Source organism: Odontomachus brunneus, unplaced genomic scaffold (genome assembly GCF_010583005.1).
Source record: "Odontomachus brunneus isolate Ranch 3 - 2012 unplaced genomic scaffold, Obru_v1 Obru_scaffold_032, whole genome shotgun sequence".
In the NCBI taxonomy this organism is placed as follows: Eukaryota; Metazoa; Arthropoda; class Insecta; order Hymenoptera; family Formicidae; genus Odontomachus; species Odontomachus brunneus.
Window position 1 is genome coordinate 140,193 of NW_022639482.1, and position 22,271 is coordinate 162,463.

General features: G+C 35.8%; 1 protein-coding gene across 7 annotated transcripts in view; it reads right to left on the reverse strand.

The window, feature by feature from the left end:
* Positions 1 to 22,271, reverse strand: part of LOC116843356 (F-actin-monooxygenase Mical) — an 874,436-nt gene that overhangs the window by 115,361 nt on the left and 736,804 nt on the right. For all 7 annotated transcript variants that reach the window (XM_032813731.1, XM_032813733.1, XM_032813730.1 and 4 more), the window contains 2 exons: positions 8,418 to 8,562; positions 2,191 to 2,300 (listed from right to left, as the gene is read on the reverse strand). In XM_032813731.1, coding sequence (XP_032669622.1) covers positions 2,191 to 2,300; positions 8,418 to 8,562 — 255 coding nt within the window. The remainder of the gene's footprint in view (positions 1 to 2,190; positions 2,301 to 8,417; positions 8,563 to 22,271) is intronic.

Sequence of the window (22,271 nt, forward strand, 5' to 3'; positions counted from 1 at the left end):
CTCAATATATATATATATATATATATATATATATATATATATATATATATGATAGTTACATATATTATTCAAGAAATGACTAAATATTATATACAGGGTTACCCAGACTCTCTTCTGCATATTTTGTGGAAAAGTCAAAATGTAGGGTTAAGATGAACACAAAAGTCCCATACCGATATTCGCAATAATAACCGAAAAATTAATTGTAAAATATTACGGAAAAAAGCATACAGAACGGTTGAGGGAGGAGCGTTCGCGACCCAGTAATATAATGGGCGGATGTCAGTGCGCGGCAAGTGGTAGATCAGCCCGCTACTTATGCTTATATCTCTGCGATACTATGTCTTGCTATGCCGCGCCGAGGCGAGATGTAGGAGTGCAGCATGATAAGTACAGGTAGTGTACAGGTGCGTTGCTTTTCCAATCAGCGTACGCCGACATCTCGCGTTATATTACTAATCCGTGAGTGCTCCTCCCTCAACCATTTACCGCTTTCCTTAATCTCTCTGTGCGTTTTCCTTAATTTTTACTATTAATTTCTCGGTTATTATTGCGAAAATGTCAAAACGATATAGGACTTTTATGTTCGCCTCAACCTGTTCTATGTTCCCACAAAATATGTGGAGGAGAGTCTAAATATATACAGTATGTATACAGGGTGAGTCATTTTAATGTACCCACGCAAATTACTGTGAAGATAGAGTTGATAACGAAAAATATTTCAAACAAAAGTGATATCGTTCGACGAAGGACATAAGAAGGTACTATTGGCTTGATCTTGGGTGGCGCCGCTAAGGTTAGATTGAGGTCAACTTTACTTTTTTAAAACAGAAACATATATTTTTCTATTACAGAATTTTATTTTACGTAAAGAAACAAACATTTTTTTCTTTGAAAAAAATTTTTATACGATCTCTATTTTTTAAGGCATTTACGGAAATATCTACGAAATTATTAGATTCAATCATTTTTTACTCGAATTCTGTCAACTTTATCGAAAAATAGCAAGAGATAAAAATTATCTATTTTTTTCTTATAGAGATCTGAGAATTTTTTCAGAATTTTTAAATTAACTTCTTAATACTGCATTTTCTTAAAGTACTAAAAAGTTTATAATACAGTTTTGTATATACAGACTTATATACAGGGTGATTTATTTTAATCGCCCTAGGCTATTATCTTAGGAACAGTTTCAGTTGCAGTCTCAGGTGCAGTTTAGAAAAAATGCTTTAGACTAAAATTGTAAGTTGTGGGGGACATTAGAGAGTACCATTAGTTTGATCTTTGATGGCGTTACCAAGTTCAGATTAAGATTACATTTATTTTTTTAAATGGAACCTCCTCTTTTTTATTGTATATTTTTGTAGCTTATCTCGAGAGCTTTCCAAAACAACTACTATAACAACTATTTTTTCATTAAATATTCTTTGAGTAATGAAATTTGAAAGTTATAATACCGCCGGCATTAGCATTACTCAGGGTGTACCACGCAGAAGTTGCTCAATCGGATATACACCTCTTTCGTGTATGTGTGTGTGTGCGCGTACGTACGTGTGTGCGCGTGTGCGTGCGTGTATGCGTGCGTGTATGCGTGCGTGTGCATGAGTGAATACATGGATGATTAGGTTGTTTAATGATAAATTAAGAAATAGATAAGGACTGAGGATCGTCATATCATACCCATCCACCCACCCACACAGGCATGCACGCACACACACACACACACACACACACATACACGAAAGAGGTGTAAATCCGATCGAGCAACCTTCGCATGAGACCCCTTAGGTAATACTAATACCGGCGGTACTGTAACTTTCAAGTTTCATTACTCAAAAAATACGTTATAAAATACGTAAAAAATACGTTAAAAATAGTGTTTTGGGAAGCTCTTGAAATAAGCTAATTGCAATATAAAATGAAGGTTCTATTAAAAAAATTCAAGGTGACCTTGACCTGATCTTGGCGGCGCCATACAAGATTAAACTAATGGTATTCTCTTGTTCCCCATCGAACCTTATAACTTTTTTAAATACTTTTTTTAAAAGCTATTTTTCCATATCTTTTATACATTTCGAGATATTTCAATGTAAAAGTAATGTGGAACACCCTGTATATGTGTATGTATATATATATATATATATATATATATATATATATATATATATATGTATATGTATAAATATATACCTCCTTCACCACGCAGCGCTTTTTCGACGCTTACTCCTCTGTTTTCTAATTCTCTCTGCTTCACTTCAGTCTCCTCTAATTTCCTTTGTATTTCTTGAGCAATCCGCAATCTTCAACAATCAAATCATAATATATTAAAACCAAATTTCTGATAACATATTAACTAATTTGAATAAACGTATTCATAAAATATTTAATATAAAATTATTTATTATATTAAGTATAGTATTAAGAGATACCATTTCAGAAAAGAGAATGTTGGGAATAGATTAAATTTCATTGGTCTTCTAATAGTTAAATAAAAGATAAAAAATATTCTAATGTTGTCTAATAAAAATTAGAACAGTCGTTTTGTTGTGAGTCTTCAGAAATATCTTATAATAATAAGATTGGTCTTATAATAACAAGAAGGAGAAGAGTATATTAGGTGACGGCGGGACGCCGTACGTTCGGGATCTGTTCTTTTCGTTTCGGAGAGAAAAATATCGAAAGCGCGGTTTGCTAGACCGGGACTCGAACCCGGATCTTTCGCTTACTGGGCAACTGCTTTAAACCATTGAGCTACTTGACGCTCCACGCTCACGACACACTCTCCTTTCCCCAGATAACGTTCAGAGATGCCGTTCGGAAGCGACATCTCTGGCGCTATCCCAAGCGCACGGCGACTACAGAGAGAAACACTGTTATTGTACCAAGTGGTATAGCTGTTAGTCTTTTAAAGTTGCTATTCTTTAAGACCTGCTGTCTATGTATGCCCGTTAGGGTGGAGCGAAAAACAAGATAGTTTTTGGATCGGAATGGTACTATACGGAAAAGTTGAAAATATATAATAACAGTGCAAAAGTTCAGCTCGATCGGATAATATTTTTACTAATGCAATTTGGTCAAAGATTTTAAGTTTTAAGTCAAGATACAAAAAATTAACAGTTTTATCGTATTGACTTAAGACAATCTAATTTATGTTAGATGGCTTTACGCACTCACCTTATATTACAAAAAGGTCGGAAATTAATAATTAAAGATCTTAGTGCATGTGTAGGAGATGTCAAGTGGATTGTTAAAAGTCTCAACTTTGACCAATGTAAATGAAATTCACAATATTGGCAATTGCGGACGAGATATTTACAAATTAACATTCTTCATCGTGATAATCGTTTTGTATAATTGTACATTGTATAATTTGCGCTCCCAGCGTTGATCGGTAAAAAATGCATGTTCGGTAACAAGAACTCTTTTAGACTTATCACAAGTACATTATAAAAGATTTATGCATTTGCAGGCTGTTATATCAAACAGTTTCTTCGTTTACAAACGTTACTATAGTATTTTAGGAAGCTCTCGAAGTAAGCTAGGTGTACAACTTTGCTTCCGCCGTTTTCCTATAGATGGCTTTAGCGGTAAGTGGTGGTCGAAATAAATAGATCATAGTCGTCATATAATAAACTTGGGCATTTGTCAACATAACCCCATAGAAACATTAGTCGATTTGTGTCTGCATCATAAAGTTATTCTCGATTGAAAATATCAGTTTACAAACCAAGTTTTCGTCATTTGCGGGAGGTTTTAATTTTCTGCTTCAATATGAAGAAATCTGCGGCTGAGGCTCATCGGATGCTCTCAAATACTTATGGTGAGGCCGCTATTAGTGAAAGAATGTATCGTGAGTGGTTTCAACGCTTCAAGAACGGTGATTTTGACGTCGAAGACCGGCATAGCAGCGGAAGAGAGAAGGTTTTCGAAGATGCAGAATTGGAGGTATTACTTGATCAAGACTCGTGTCAAAATCAAAAAGAATTGGCACGATCATTGGGAGTGACTCAACAAGCCATTTCAAAACGCCTCAAAACCATGGGAATAATTCAGAAGCAAAGAAATTGGGTGCCGTACGAATTGAAACCGAGAGATGTTGAACGGCGTTTGTTTGCTAGTGAACAGCTGCTTGAAAGGCAAAAACGGAAGGGATTTCTGCATCGCATTGTGACTGGGGACGAAAAATAAGTTCATTACGATAACCGCAAGCGCAGAAAATCATGGGGAGTTCCCGGCCATGCTTCCACGTCGACGGCCAAACCGAATATTCACGGCTCTAAGGTCATGTTCTGTATTTGGTGGGACCAGCTCAGCGTAGTGTATTATGAGCTGTTAAAACCGACTGAAACAATCACAGGCGATCGGTATCGAACGCAATTGATGCGTTTGAGCCGAGCATTGAAAGACAAACGGCCGCAAAACAATGAGAGACACGATAAAGTGATTTTGCAGCATGACAATGCTCGACCCCATGTTGCGAAAGTGATCAAGACATACTTGGAAACGTTGAAATGGGAAGTCCTACCCCACCCGCCGTATTCTCCAGACGTTGCTCCCTCTGACTATCATTTGTTTCGATCAATGGCACACGGCCTGGCTGACCAGTACTTCCGGTCTTATGAAGAAGTAAACAATTCGATCGATTCGTGGATCGCCTCAAAAGATGACCAGTTTCTTCGACGCGGGATTTGTACGCTGCCCAAAAGATGGGAGAAAGTAGTGGCCAGCGATGAACAATACTTTGAATTATAAATGTATAACCAGTTTTTTACAATAAAACCTCGAATTTCGGAAAAAAACGGAAAGCAAAGTTGTACACCTAATATAAAAATATACAATATAAAATAGGAAATTCTATTAAAAAATTATATGTCATCAGCTGCTTTTTTATACTTATTCTTCCTAACCTAGGATTTCATGACGAGACTGATACTGTGACAGCTCAGGATTGAGTCGTCACGAACCTATCCGACCAAACATCAGTCGGACGGGAAACCGGCACCTAGGCGCCACCACTAACTTCCACCACTTCGCGCGACAAAGTGTTTCCGCGCCGCACCACATCCCGAATCTAGAACGATAGACACCGCGCCGCGCGAACGAGAGAAGATTCCGCCGAGGTAGTCAAGCCGATACCGATCCGACTACCAAAGCCTACGAGTATTCTCGTATCCCGACCAGAAGACGAGCCCGCTCATTGCTATCCGCGAGAATTCTCGCTTATTACCGTCAACGAGACTTCTCATTGTCATTTATTTCGGCGAGCTTTCTCGCATCTCTCCGCCAGCGAGCTTACTCGTGATCGATAATCCCCGCGAGTCGTGTTGAACAACGAGGTTACTCGTTGCCAGATCCACTTCCGCGAGACTTCTCGCTTCCTCCGCCGACAATACTCACTCTCGAGCCCGGCGACTCGAGACTTCTTGCTCCTGGACGAATTCCGTCGGTAATTCCGTTATCACGAGACTTCTCGTCGTCGCCGACCCACGAATCACAATATTGTCGCGTCCGGAGCCGCAGATAAAACACTGTTCATCACCTCCACGTTATAACTCGGCTAGCGAAAGCATCGACTCGACGATCAAGGAGCTTATATCAAAGAATAGGGGTCTCATATCAAAGGACGCGGATTGTCGCGTGACCTCGACATTTCGCGAACCATCGAACCAACGCTAATAAAATATCGGTGCGTTCCGCGCGACTAGAGAAAACCGCCCGCGTACAACCAACACACCGTTCGGGACTTCGTCCCTCATGCACTTCTTATATTTATTATTAGTATTATTATTATTCTTATACTTATTAGTAGTATTATTATTCTTATTATTATTATAGTTTTAATAAACACAGTTAATATATACGCTTGGGCAAGACCCTATTTATTTCTCCTACGCAAACTCGGCGAACACATCCAGTAGACATTCCTGAGCGACGGGCTACCGTGCAAATTTGCACGATAAACATTGATATTTTTTAAAACATTTTTCAATTTAACTCATTAACGTCTAAATGTGCTAAAATTTTACGTTAATTTGAACCATTTATTTTACTACGGAAATGAAGCCTGTTGTTTATAAAGAGTACCATTCCTACCAGTTTCAATGTTGCTTTATCGAATAACGTTGAGAAAATAAAAAAAATTGCAATTTATTCAAAATGTTTACAAAATAAAATTAAAAAACGCATGTTTTTAAGGCTAATTTTTCTTCTTTCGCTATTTTCTCCATAAAAACATGTTTATAAAAATGTATTGCTCGGGAAAATGCCTAAAACATATTGCCGATACTTTAACTTAAAAAATGTGCCATGGGCATTTTTTTCAACAAACATGGCGGTGCCAAAATGGCAGTCGATTTGAAGCGTTTAATTCGAATTTTCGTTTATATTTGGTTATCGAAATTGTTTTATTATATAATTATTATGTGAATTACTATGTAATTTTATAATAATATTGACCCTAAAACAATTTGGATAATCAAATATAAGCGAAAATTCGAATTAAACACTTCAAATCGACCGCCATTTTGGCATCATCATGTTTGTTGAAAAAAATGCCCATGGCATATTTTTTAAGTTAAAGTGTCGGAAACACGTTTTAAATAATTTCCAGAGTGATACTAACACGTTTTTATGCAAGAAATAGCGGAAGAAAAAAAATTAGCCTTAAAACATGCGTTTTTTAATTCTATTTTGTAAAAATTTTGCATAAATTACGATTTCTTTTAAATTTTTTCAACGCTGTTCGATAGAGCGACATCGAAATTGGTAGGAATGGTATTCTTTATAAACAACAGACCTCATTTCCGTAGTAAAATAAATGGCTCAAATCAATGTGAAATTTCAGCCCATTTGGGCGTTAATGGGTTAATAGACGGAATTGATGCCTTTTCGTGCTTCATATGTCGACATCAACTTCTTAGCCACATTTTCAGCAATTAGTGTAAATAAAGGCTCTTTATTTTCCTCCAAGGGATCCAGTAGTGTACGCTCTTCAGCGCAGCATCGTAGAATATCTTCGTAAGTAGCAAGTTGATTTCCATTAAGATCCTGCGGATCATCAAACAATCGGCAAATAAATGTGGATCTTTTTTTTGAAATTGGAAGTAGGTCTTTCCATGATTTGATCAAATTATTATATTAAACGATTAGATGAAGAGAAGTAACTTAGTAGAAAAGGCAAATAGAAAAAAGTAACTGATGACATAGTAACGTTTGTAAAAAATGTGAAGAAACTGTTTGATGTAACAGCCTGTAAATGTACCTTTCAAAATGTACTTGGGACAAGTTTAAAAGAGTCCCTATTACGGAACACGCATTTCTTATCGATCAGCACTGGGAGCGCAAATTATGTAATGTATAATTATACAAAACGATTATCACGATGAAGAATGCTAATTTATAAAAATCTCGTCCGCAACTGCCAATATTGTGAATTTCATTTACATTGGTCAAAGTTGAGACTTTTAGTAATCGACTCGACATCTACATATGCACTAAGATTCTTAATTATTAGTTTCTGACATTTTTGTAATATAAGGTGATTTCATAAAGCATTTAGCATAAATCAGATTGTCTTAAGTCAATATAATAAAATTGTTAATTTTTTGTGTTTTGACTTAAAAACATAAAATCTTTGACCGATTTGCGCAAGTAAATGATATTATGCGATCGAGTTGAATTTTGCAGTTACAACTTTTCTGCATAGTGCCATTCCAAACCGAAAACTATCATATTTTTCGTCTTGATCTTGGCTATCACATCGCAATGATAAAAATATATAATCTCATATAAAAAAGTGATAATGACCTTGAAATTCTAAAAAATATGATTTTGAGAAAAATGTTTTGTTTTTTAGAAACTGTCCTACTTGCACACAAACCCAATTGCACACCATCAATCGGTGCTCTGCTTTATCTAGTGAATTACTAATTTATAAGTAAGTTACACTTCCTATTTACATATACAGGGTGTCTCACCTAAATTGAGCATCTTAAATATCTTGCTTATTTGTTATGATAAGAGAATGCCAAAAGCCGACATTTTCAGTTTGAGGAGACAAATACTGTAAACAATGAATGAAGCCCGCTTGCATTACTCAAAAACTCAATATTTATTATTCAATATTTATTACATTACTAATTCACTAGATAGAGCAGAGCACCGATTGATAATGTGCAATTCTATGTGCAACATTTTTTTATATCTCGTATACTTTGGACAATATTAGCTCTAGAAGAAAAAAACCGATCTTCTCCGAAGGGGTATTTCACTCCTTAAAAGTGCGTATGAGCGTGTATAAAAAAATACGTATCTTTTTTTTAGTCTAGATTCCAACATATTTCAAGCTCATTGAAATCGGAGGGAAACATTTCTGTGAGTTTAATTATGTTAGTACGTAACATAATTGTATTTCTTACCTTTTTAACTGTGCTTGTCTGGCTACTTTCTTGGAAGTTTTAGATTTACGATGAAATTTATTGTATTCTTCGGTTACGATAGCTTTTTGCGTATACGACGTAGATAAAGTGGTAGTTTTCGTGTCGTCATCCGACAAACTGTCGTCTGCAACATAAAGAATATAAAATTACAATCACTTTGTATCTTTATGTTTTATACAGTATGTTTAAAATGCAAACACATAATAGCTAAATTCAAATATATCATCTTTTGATGTAAAAGGTTATTCTGGTATAAGTTATGTTAAATTTTTTTACAGAATGAAAAAAAAATGCTTTACTCCGCCTATATGTATACTTCTTAAATGTATATAATGTAGAAAAAGTACGTTCTATTTATAAAATTTCTATTGTTAACCCATTAAAGTCCATAACTATATGTTTATAATAATTTATTGCAAAATTGATTTTTATGTTCAATATAGTTTTTCATGTTTCGATTCTATTTGCAATTGTTGTTTTTGCTAACCTTACTGTCATTACTGGCCATAAACTTTAATGGATTAATCATTTCTTAATAAACAATGAGCGATACGGTTATGATGTTTTAAATGTTATTTAAAAACAGGATACTAATAACCTTTATAAAGATAGGGATCACTGGAGATGGTTCCGCTCATGTGAAAATACCAGATTGATTGATAGTCCTTAGAATGAAAATGAAAAAAAATACTTTGTTAGCAAAACTCAACTTTACTCTTCAACATAACCAACATAATCTCCTTTTAGCTCAATACACCGAGTCCAACGAGTTTCTAGCTTCTTTAACTTTTCAAATAATAAAAAGTTTCTAAACCGCCAAAATACGCGTCTATTTCCCATTCAACTTCTTCATTTGAAGCAAATCTCTTTCCCTGGAACCATCTTTTGAGATTTAGAAACAGGTAAAAGTCACACGGGGGCAGATCTAAAGAGTACGGTGGATGTGGGAGCAATTTATTTCTCAATTCGTTCAATTTTGCCATTGCTTTTACCGATTCGTGAGCTGGTGCATTGTTTTGATGAAAGAGAATTTTTTTCTTCGCTAAATGAGTCCGTTTTTTCTTGATTTCATCATTCACTCAATCCAACAATGATGCATAATATTCTCCTGATTGTTCTTCCTTTTTCAAGATAATTGATGAGGATTATTCCATGTGCATCCCAAAACACAGTGGCCAGAACCTTTCCAGCCGAATGTTGTATCTTTGGTCGCTTTAGAGCACTTCCATTCTTTGGAACCCATTGTGCCGACTGTTGTTTCGATTCTAGTGTATAATAGTGGATCCATGTTTCATCAACAGTTATGTATCGACGCAAAAATTCCTTTGATTTGCGCCTAAACTTATCCAAACAATGCTGAGAAGTGCGAACTCGTTCACGTTTTTGATCGATTGTTAGCAATTGCGGCAACTATCTTGCAGTTAGCTTTCTCATACCTAAATTTTCGTGTAGAATATTGAATACATGTTCAGATGAGATGCCCACAGCCGCAGCTTGTTCACGCGATTTTACTTTAGGATTATCCAACACGATATCATGGATTTTTTCACTCATTTCTAGTTCACTCATTTATAGTCACCTCATTTGGATGACTATTGCGTCGTGCATCCGATGTGCTAGTACGACCACGTTTAAACTCAGCAATCCAGTTATATACGGTTGAATTCGACGGAGCAGACTCTCCCAAAATTTTTTGGAAGTCCTCAATCATTTCTTGCGGTTGCAAGCATTTCAAATATAAATACTTAATTATTGCACGAATTTCAGTTTTTTCCATTTTTACAAAATATCAGAGATTATGTGCTTTCGGTAGCCTTATTGCCTCAGCCAGGAGTCAAACCTGGAAACTCCCCACTATCCAGGCGGGATGTTTTTATCCATTCGCTATTATTTATCCATCCAAAATCACGTATTACTCTCCAAGTCACGTATTACTCTCTCTTTGTTCTTTCTCGTAATAAAAGATGATAAAGACAGACATTTAAGATCTATTATCATATGATATTGTTGTGATTAGGAGCTCGACAAGAGGTAGTTACTAAGAACGAAGAAGTTTATTACTGATATATTACACAGAGAGACTTATGATCAGATGTGTACGGAGATACAGTCGACAGCGAACTGAACTTGTTGTAAGAACTGCTAGACTTAGTATTCTCGTGTTATTAGTGGCAGAAGACGATTAGCTGGGTTCCTCAAGCATATGTGGATCAGTGGGTATCTTAACGGAATTTGCTTTTAACATATTGAATCTTTGCAGAATTTTCTCGATATAATTTGTCTGGCATAAAAAACTCCATTATTAATGCGTTGTATATCTATTCCGACGAAGCGTTTTAAATCGCTTGTAGTGATTTTAAATTTTCTGTTGAGTAGACGCGTTAATTTCTGTAAGGTTTCGGCATGATGTGCAAATGTGATACTGTCGTCAACGTAAAGTGCTAAGTATACTTTGTCACCTTCGTAGGTTGCCGTGTATACACATTTGTCGGAAGCACATTGTGAAAAACCTATGTTTCTAACAAAAGAGTTGAACTTTTCGTTCCAACAACGGCCAGATTGTTTTAGACCATAAATAGCCTTGTTTAGCTTTAGAACTACATTTTTGCTTTCTACATTTAGACCGTCGGGAATTCGCATGTAAACGGTTTCTTTTAAGTCGCTATTCAAATAAGCTGTACTTACATCAAATTGAATTGATTTCAAGTTTTCCTTCACCGAAATTGCTAGAAGGAGTCGTACGGACTCATATTTCACGACTGGAGAAAATATTTCGTTATAATCCACACCGACTTGCTGCGAGAAACCTTGAGTACAAAGGCGTGCTTTGTAACATACTGGATTGTCACTAAAAGAATCTTTTATTTTGAAAACCCATTTATAGCCTATCGGTTCATTAGGGAGTGGGACGATCTTCCATGTTTGATTATGTGAGTGTGCTTTAAGTTCCTCTTTTATCGCATTTTTCCATTGAGTTCAATTTTTACCATTAACAGCTTCTTCATATGTGGTCGGTATGTAGCACGATGCCGCGTAAGCCGCGTAATATTCGGGCGTTTGTAAACGTTCACGGGATCGCAAATGATATCGACTCGGATGTGCTCGTTCGTCGTGTCGATTGTCTGGACGTTCTGTCGTCAGCTCATGAAAAACTTTGCCCGATGACAAATTAACAGCGTCATCAGGGCTGTCTGAACTAGAGGACGAATCGACCGGGTTACATGCATCATTTTGATCGCGAGTTTCCTCGTTTTCCTGACTTTTGTTATCGAAATTGAAAGAAAACCAAGTTCCTTTGTCTTTTATCTTGTTCGTTGGACTTTCAGTAAAGATAACGTTTTTACTGACCGTGATTTGCTTGGTTCGTATATTTAGTAATCTATAATTATTCGAATCTTTTTCGTAACCTACAAAAATTAATTTTTCGGATTTAGAGTCCCATTTCTTTCGTGAAACATTAGGTATATAACTATAGGCATCGCAACCAAAAATTCTAATATGCGATAGATCTGGTTTCCTTTTCAAGTAGAGTTCTACGGGTGTTTTCCTATTTGAATATGTAGATATTGTCCTATTTAATATATAAACCGCCGTGTTGACAGCCTCGCCCCATAGATTCTTGGATAAGTTTCGTGTTAAAATCATGGAACGCACGCTCTCTACGATTGTACGCATTTTGCGTTCTACACGACCGTTTTGTTCTGGCGTATGAGGAGCGGATGTGAGTAACTTTATCCCTAATTGGTTTAACAGACTACGGACTTTTGGGTTGGTAAATTCAGTACCGTTATCGGCCCTTAAAATTTTTATATTTCTTTCGAATTGATTTTGCGTTAAAATAAAGAACTCTTTCAAATAATCAAAAACATCGCTTTTGTGTTTCAAAAAATAGACTGTTCTATAACCTGAGTATTCGTCTTTAAGTAGCATGAAAAATCTAGCGCCATTAATTGATGGCGTCTGCATCGGCCCACATAAATCCGCATGAATAATTTCACCAGAGACAACATTGTTTTTTATTTTAGTTGACGTAAATGATGATCTTGCATATTTACCCAAAGGACAGTTCTCACAAAAGAAATCTTTCTTATCAGATAATTTTATGCCAGTGACCGAACAATTGGTTACCATTTTTGTGAGTGAATTACAATTTACGTGGCCAAGACGTTCATGCCATACCTTTAGCGGTGCCGAAGATGCGTAATTCGCTACCATTTTTGTTTTTGATTTAATTAGCAATCGTATTAAATTATTTCGTTGTTTAACACCTCGTGTGACAACCTGCCCATCTTTAGAGAGTACGTTGGCACAATTGCCGTTCAAAATAATTGAAAAACCATTCGATGTACATATTCCAGTAGAAAAAAGATTTTTCTTCAAATCTGAAACGTACGCGACATTGTTAATCTCTCCATTGTTAATCGAGCCATTCGTCACCGATCAGCCTAGAAATAGCTATCTTGCTATAGCCTTCGACTTTTAAATTCGTATTATCACCGAGACAAACGTATTCGACATTACAAGGAAATATTTCTACGAACCATTCTCGCTGGCAACAGAGGTGCCGTGACGCGCCGCTATCAAGTAGCCAAATATGACTTTCGTTTAGTTCACATAACGTGTTTACATCGTTGACTACCGTATATGCCGGACTCTCATTGTTTGTATAAGTTACGAATGCGGTGAAATTGGCAGAGTCGTTATATCTGAAATTGGCGGAGTCGATTTTCTTATTTGGATAGGTGTTCCTATCACTCGCTTTTAACATCTTTTTCTTCGCGAAACAATATTTAGCGACATGACTTATCTTATAGAAAAAATTACGTACAACCTTTTTCTTGTACGTTGCTGAGCACCATTACGATAACGTTATTTTTCTTCTGCTCGATGCAGCTAAGGCAGTGTTCACTTCGTTGACGTCATTCGAGCCTCTTCTCGAATCAACCTTTCTCGTAAACGGGGTAACGTTTGTTCCTCAGCGGCAACGCTATCCCAAACTAATATGAAAGCATTATACTTCGATGGTAAAGTCCCAAGGATCTTGGCCATGATCATGACGTCCGATATATTCTCGTCTATGTCCTTCAGCTAATTCGCCGTGTTCTCTATCTTGGCAATGTGTTACGCGACAGAGTCGCTAGCTGCCATGCGGTATTCGTGAAATTTTGTCGTGAGCGCTAGCTTGTTCGATGCGCTTTTTTGTTCGTGTATAGTAGAAAGTTTGGTCCACATTTCAGCCGCAGTCATGTACGTGATTAGATATTCCAGCTGAGAATATTCCATGGAGGACGACAAGATAAACATTGCTTTGGCGTTTCTTTTTATCCATGCGTTCTGAAGGTCACCAGCTAACTCTGGTTTCATCTCCGTACCTTCGACGATTCTTAAGATATCATGCGCAAGAAAGATGGCTTTTGAAATTTCCAGAGCTGGAAGTTTTAACCATCAAATTTTGCGACGTTCTTGAGATCTGCGGTATTAGCCATTATGCGCTCGGAATTATTTCGTTTCAAAAAAAAAAAAAATGAGTTCAATAAAAGAAACGTATCTCAGAAATCCGATAGCGCTAATAAAAGTAGTTCGACGGTGCAGACAAAGACTCGACAAAAGGCTTATCGGCTCGCAAAAGAAGAACAAATACGCTGAACAGGTAACCACTGGGCGAAAAAGCATCTTACAGATCTGGGCCCATCATCTGTTATGGTTAGGAGCTCGACAGTAGGTGGTTACTAAGAACGAAGAAGTTTATTACTGATATATTACACAGAGAGACTTATGATCAGATGTGTACGGAGATACAGTCGACAGCAAACTGAACTTGTTGTAAGAACTGCTAGACTTAGTATTCTCGTGTTATTAGTGGCAGAGGACGATATATTCTCGTGTAAAGATGCGAGCCAATGAGACGTTCGCACTAAGCGCGAAAGTAAAATATATATATCGCAACAGATATTTATTATGGATATAATGATTATTATTAGGTGTTTCGGTTAGTTTTTGGTTCACTGTGGATGGCTATAGCTACAATTCTACTGGAAACATTTTGAAAATAGGTACGTCATGTCAAAGCTAGAACATCTCTACAAACAAATTGACACATGTCCTGTGCATTTGTAAACATAAACACACTGTTTAATGCAACTAAACATAGAACGTGATAAAGATCATTTTTGGGATCTATTACTTTACTGCTTTGACTCGAAGAAAGCAGCTGCCGAAGCTCACCGATTCATCTCAGAAACTTATTCTGAGTCTGCTCCATCAGTTAAAACGTATGAGTACTGGTATCGACGATTTTAAAGTGGTGATTTTGATTTGAAAGACAAAGAACGTTCAGGTTAACCAAAAAAGTTCGAATATGCCGAGTTGCAGGCATTGTTGGATGAAAACTCAGCTTAAACACTTTAAGAATTACCTACAACATTAAATGTTGATAAATCAACCGTTTCTGATCGTTTACACGCAATGGGAAAAATTAAAAAAAAAGGCAAGTGGGTTCCACACAAATTGTCTGAATTCTCTATTCAGAATCGTTTAACTTCATTGCTTCCTCGTCACAAAAAGAAGCAATTTTTGTATCAAATTGTAACTGGCGATGAAAAATGGATATACTATGATAATCCTAAGCGTAAAAGATCATAGATAAATCCAAGCCAACCGTCGATATGGATTCCAAAACGCAATATCTATGGAAGTAAGATTTTGTTATACATTTGGTGGAACATGAAGGGCATATTATGAGACCGAATCAAACAGTCACTGCTGAGCTTTATCAATGACAATTAATCAATTTGAATCGTGCTTTGAACCAGAAACATCAAATAACAGCTCAAAGAAGACGCAAAATGATTTTGTTGCACGACAATGCTCGACCACACGTTGCAAAAGTTAAAAATACGTTATGGGAATTTCAATAGGAAGTCTTACCACACGCCGCGTATTCACCAGACTGTGCTCCTTCAGATTATTACTTATTTCAATCGATGCAGCACGGTCTTACTGGCCAGCACTTCAAAACATCTTAGCAAACGCAATGTTATAAAGCAACGTTATAAAGCAAACATAACGTATATGTTAGTTATAATTTCCTACTCAACAATGTAACTGTTTATATAATTGTATTATACGTGTTATATAATAGTTATATTATTAAGTAGAAAATTACAATTAACATGTATGTTACATGTAACGTTGTATTTGCTGGGATATGATGCAATAAAGAAATGGCTTGATGAATGGATTGCTTAAAAAACGAATATTTCTTTTACCGCGGAATCCACTTATTGCCAGAAAAGTGGGAAAAAATTGTAGCTAACGGTAGAAAATATTTTGATTAAAATAATTTATTGTCTCTCTAAAATATACGTGTTTCTTTTTTGTACAAAATCCTTCAAAACCGGAACACCTAATATTATATTATTCTTATTATTATTTTTTATATAAGAATAGCAGCGTATCTACTAGCTGTTTCCTTATGAACAGTAATGATTAACTTATTAAAGCGTTCAAACACACTTTCATTTTCAACTGAAAGTTTCTTCCTGCAGAATTTTAATCAATATTGGTTTATTATAGAATTGATGGTCGATCTATCCATTTTTTATAATTATTTTATTTTATATATTATTAATTATTATATTTTTTATAAATTATTTTATTTGGTGCTGCAAATCCTATCTGATTGATGTAAAAGAAAATTAATTTTAGAAAAAGTGACATTTGTAAAATAAACTCGTTTCTCAAGAAGAAAAAAATTTTGTGTTTCTGTAACTGGTATGTAGTATGTGTGATCACGATAGTTTTAATTTGAAATTATTATAAAATAGTCCAGTAATTTCAATATAGTGGCTTAAAGTAGAAAAAACATAAATGTTTAATATAGTTTAACATCTAAAAAAGAGGTATCTTTGAAATTTTTTAAGTCGCTGATTACTAGTCCTAATTTCAAAACTCAAGATGGCGGATCCAATATGGCAGACATTGTATATTTAGCTTCTGTAAATTCGCAATAATCAATTTGAAATTTAATGTCTAGAGGTTAAGGTTTTAAGGGTCTAAACGTTTCAAGCTGATTTTGATGAATTTGATGTACAAATTTTAAAATTCAAAATGATGTATTCAATATAGCGCACGTCGCATATTTAACTTCTGTAAATACACAACCATTTGCATGCAATTTATTATATACATTCTGTCAAATAAATACCGGAAATTGTTTAATAAAACACAAAATATTCGCTTATTCATTCCAATTTATTTTGTCGCCTTCAAAATAGGCCTTATTTGCGAAACACTTATGCCAACGAATAATCCAATCGTCGAAACACTTTTTATAAGCATTTTCCGGTATGGTCTGCAGCTTCTTCTGCGAATTTTGTTTTATGGCTTTAATGGACTGAAAATGTTTTCCACGAAGTAGTAATTTGAGTTTGGGGGACAGAAAAAAGCCACACAGGGCCATATCTGGCGAACACTGTGCTTGGCACCGTGACATTCGTTGAGTTTTTGGTAAAAAATTCGCGTACAAGAGTCGATGTGTGGTATGGCGTGGTGCAAAATCCAAGATTTGTTGTTTCAAAAATCTGGCCTTTTCCGGCGAACATTCTCTCTCAAGCGCCTCATAACGCCTAAATAATATTGTTTGTTGATTTTCATCACTATTTCCTTCGCTTTGTCGATGTTTTCGTCAGTCGAAAACATTGAAGATCGACTGGAACGAGACAAGTCTTCAACTTCACTTCTCGGCCTTCTTTGAATGCTTTATACCACTCGTATGCTCGTGTTTTCGATAAAGCTGACTCACCGTAGGAGTTCTTCAACATTTTCAACGACTCAGCACAAGAAGTTTCGTTAGCAACACAAAATTTGAAGCAAACTCTTCGATATTTTTATCCATTTTAAAAATTGCAAAGTACACTTGAGGTTAACTAACAAAACCAACAGTAAACAAACTGTAAACAAGCTGTGAACAAACTGGTTGACAGATAGCGCTAAAACTCTACGTGACAATTAGGTACATTGATACCAACTTACAGCACTTAAAATTTGTTTTCATACCTTTTACGCGGGTTTTTGAAATGAATAATTCCCGGTATTTATTTAACGGCATATAAAGCTTTAAGAGTCCTAATTTCGTACATGACATCCTATTCATGACATTCAATTTCAAAATTGAAAATAGCAGACCTAATATGGTGGACATCGTATCTAATTTCTGTATCTGTATTTGTAAATATGCAACAATAGCATGAAATTTTGTGTATACAGGTTTTCATGGCTACCGAATCTGGCTTGTGAATCTGGTGTTTAAATTTAAAATTATAAAATGGCAGATTTAATATGGCGGTTATCGCCCAGCTACTTTTCGTACATTATTTTTGGCTGCTTCTATACTTCTTAATTTATTTTTTTAGTTTTTATTTTTTTAAATTTTCCTTCAACTTTTAAGTTTTCAAAATTTTCTTTATATTTTTTTATTTTCTTAAGTTTTTTAATTGTTCAGTAAAATTTTAAAATTTTAAAATAAATTATTAGGAATAAAATGTACGAAGCGAGAAGACGCACAATAATAATGTACAATAATAATGTGTACAATTTTGACACAATACTTTTGTATTCTTATTACAGTTCATTTTATTGAGTACTTTTTTAAATTTCTTTGCACTAATACATGCGATGTGGGACTATCGGTTTTTTATACGATTTTAAATAATATTTTACTATACTTATTGTTAAGCTAAAGAAAAATATTCGATAGAAGCATGTGCAATAAGTACACAAAAATGTTATTTTAATTACAAATTTTATTACTGCGCATCTTCCTCAAAGTTTACTTCTAATGATTCATTTTGAAGTCTTGCCAAACAGTCAAACAGATAAAAAAGAATTTTTTTATCAAGAAGAAATATTAAAAGTTTTAATATTAAAGTTGAAAAATTCTCTAATTTAAAAATTGTTTAAATTTTAAAAATTAAAAAATAAATACGAGACCTGTCTCAAAAATATTCGATCTTTGCTTATATCGTAAGAAAAAGCTACTCTGGAGTAATATGAATGAATAAAGTTATATCTTTTCAAAGCAATAACCTCCCAAGAAGCCACCCATTTCCGGAAGCAGTCTTAGAAGTCGTTTTTGTAATAACCAACAGCTTCCTTGTCGCATTTCGTTTTATTTCCTCGATATCGTCAAATATTTTGTCTTTCAATGAATTTTTAACTTAGGAAATAATAAAACGGGGCTATATTTTGACTGTACAAAGATTGACAATGTTGAACAATACCAGTTCAGTCAAAAAATTCTGAATCAGGTGAGATAAATGAATAGATGCGTTGTCGTAGTGCAACAGCCAGTTCCCACTTTTCCACAAATACGGCCGCTTTCTCCTCACTACATCACGCAATCGTTTAAGAACTTTCAAATAATACTTGTTGTTTATTGTGCGACCTTGTGGAGTATATTCATAGTATATAATACCTTCCTGATACTATACCAGGTATACCATTTAGAAAAAATAGTGTTACCTTCACGTTGTTCCAACTTTGATATGCTTCTTAGGTTAAAAATCTTCTATAATCGTCTATTGCGAAGATCATAAAGTCATCACCATAAACTTTACGGTCATGCCGATTGTCTCGAAACATATATTTTAGTTTTTACCATAGAAGGAGGAGGGCGTACTAGGCTCTGGCGGCGGGACGCTGTGCGTTCGACATCTGTGTATCTTTTCGTTCCAGAGAAAAAAAAAATATCGAGAGCATGGTTTTGCTAGGCCGGGACTCGAACTCGGGTCTTTCGCTTGCCGGGCGACTGCTCTAAACCACTGAGCTACCTGACGCTCCACACTCACGACACTCTCCTCTCCCTAGATAACGCTCAGAGATGCCGTTCGGAAGTGACATTTCTGGCGCGATCCGAGCGCACGGCGACTACAGAGAGAAACAATGTACTTTACCAAATGGTATAGCTGTCAGTCTCTCAAAGTCAAAGGTTGCTATCCTTTAAGACCTGCTGTCCATGTATGTCCGTCTCCACCGTTGCCCCTCCTCATCCGGTGCAAATAATACAAATAAGCCCCGGGATCGACACCAATTTTTTGGCAGCCCCCGGGTGCTTGGACGCAATATGCCATGGGGGATCCACCATAGAAGGAGGAAGGCATACTAGATGGCGGCGGGACGCCGTGCGTTCTGCGTATCTTTTTCGTTCCAGAGAGAGAAAAATATCGAGAGCGCGGTTTTGCTAGGCCGGCACTCGCACTCGGATCTTTCGTTTGCCGGGCGACTGCTCTAAACGACTGAGCTACCTGACGCTCCACACTCATGACACTCTCCTCTCCCTAGATAACGCTCAGAGATGCCGTTCGGAAGCGACATCTCTGGCGCGATCCCAAGCGCACGGCGTTTTTATCAAAATTTAATGCAAATTCTCTGCTCGACTCGTTCGGTCATTGTGAAATGCGAGTTTTCTCGGAGTTTTCGACGCTCACACAACTGCGTACCGTTTTCGACTGAACAGCTGTTGGGTCATGCCGCTTAGTGCGGGTACTCTTTAAGGTCCTCTCTAAATACTAAATACCTGTTTTCCACAATATGCCTAAGGACAAAGATGTATGCAGAGGTTGGATACTTTTGAAATAGACTTTGTAAATATAATATGGAAGCGATCAAAAATAGTGTTCGAAAGGTAGCTACACGAAAACTGTCATTAAATATTAAATACTAGATACTAAGTTTGTCATTTTCTAATTTTAAATGTGATAACCAGATATGCAATCGGCGATCACAAAAACCTCTACATATTAAATTTTATGGTGTTTATTTTATATTTACAAAAGTTAAATACGCGATGTCCGTTGTATTGGATCCGTCAATTTGAATTTTAAAATTTGGACATTAGATTCATAATTAGCGAATTAAAAAATTTTAAGAATCATCTCTCTTTCAAAGTTATATTAAATATTCATCGTTCTACTTCATTCATTTTTCTACTTTAAGTTTCTATTCTAAAGCCGCCATATTGAAATTACTGGGCCATTTTATTATGGTTCCAAACTACAACTGTCATAACCGCACATACTACAGTTACAGAAAAAACAAAAAAATTTTGCTATGAGAGAAACGATCTTGTATTTAAAAATGTTACTGTTTTCAAAATCCATTCTATATGTCCGTTATATTAGGTTTTCAGCACCAGATACAACAATTTGTATATCAAAAATGGAAAAAATGACCTTAAATTCTATAATAAATCAATTTTCATTAATTGATTAAGATTTAAAGAAAAAAACTTTTAATTGAAAATGAAAATGTATTTCTGGACGTTTGGGCTTTAATACGTTAAGATATTAATAAAAGGCGAAGGAGTGCAAGCGCGGTGTGTGCGTGTGCATGAGTGCGTGTGCGCGCGCGCGCGTGTGAGTGTGTGTGTATACTTAATATTGTAACACGATCTACAATAATTTGGAAAGAAACATTTGAGTGTGGCGATCGTTTCTTAACAAATCCGGGCTAAGACTTAGAGAAATCTGTTATAAAAAGGAAACAATAACAAGTGACTGGACCGAAACGACCATCTTTATAGAATCCGGGCAGAAGACTAAAGATTTAAAAAATTTTTACGAGTATTCGCGACCGTCTCTGATGGGTTTCGCGCAAAGACTAACTGCCGCGGATTAGGAATCCATGCTCACCGGTTCTTCTCCGCGTTTCCCGTAAAGTATTGATTAATGGTTTTCGGTAAAACAAGCCTAGTCGCGATTGGTGTTTTAGCATTTTCGGTATCTGGTAACAAACGAAATATGCACATCCGTTTACACAGGACTAAGATGCAAAGCTCATCAGCGAATAGTGTTACAAAAAGGAGCAATACATCAAAAAGTTGGAAAATCGCTGGGTTCCGTATTCGAACGGTGATAAGACACATATATTAAATTTAACTCTGGAAACCTTATATGTTGGATATTTAAAATTATCTACTTCCTATTTTGCGCATAAGCAATAGTTGACAATGTAATTATATTCCACGGAATAAGGCGACGGAATAAGGAGAGGGGAGGTTGCTATAACAAAGTGAAAATTTGGAGGTTTTTGAGAGGATAATGGGGTGATGTTGCGAATACCTCGGAATGTAACAATAATATAAGAAAAATATTTAATACGAAAGTCAAAATTGTACCATTAAGAAAAATTATTAACTTAATACCGCAATGCAAAAGGTACTAAAGATATAATCACACGCAAAAATATTGCTGGCGAGAACCTAGATGCGCTAAATGTACTGGAAAACACAAAATATATGTGATCAGGAAGAATATTATAACTAAATATATATTGGAAGTGTAAATAAGTTCTCGCCGTTTCACCATCAGATGGCGGTATACAAATTTTGTGTGTATAATTCAAGATGATGACGCATCTATATTGAAGTTCTATAACCTATGTTTAAAATCAGTGCATGTCTTTTCATTAACCTATAAAGAACATTTTCTTTTTGTAGCGTAAAACATGTCAAATTTCGTGCCAAATAAACCGTTTTTGCAGGGAATTTTACTGCACTACTTTATTCAGAAGAAATCTGCAGCTGAAGCACACAGAATTCTTGTAGAAACCTATGGTGATCATGCTCTGTCGGAAAGAACATGCAGAGATTGGTTTAACCGATTTAAAAATGGCGATTTTGATGTTCAAGATAGAAAACGCAGTGGTGCACCAAAAAAGTTTCAAGACGAAGAATTGGAAACATTACTTGCTGAAGATCCATGTCAGACGCAATCCGATGTTGCAAAATCATTAGGAGTTGATCGAACAACAGTTTCGAAACGTCTGACAGCATTA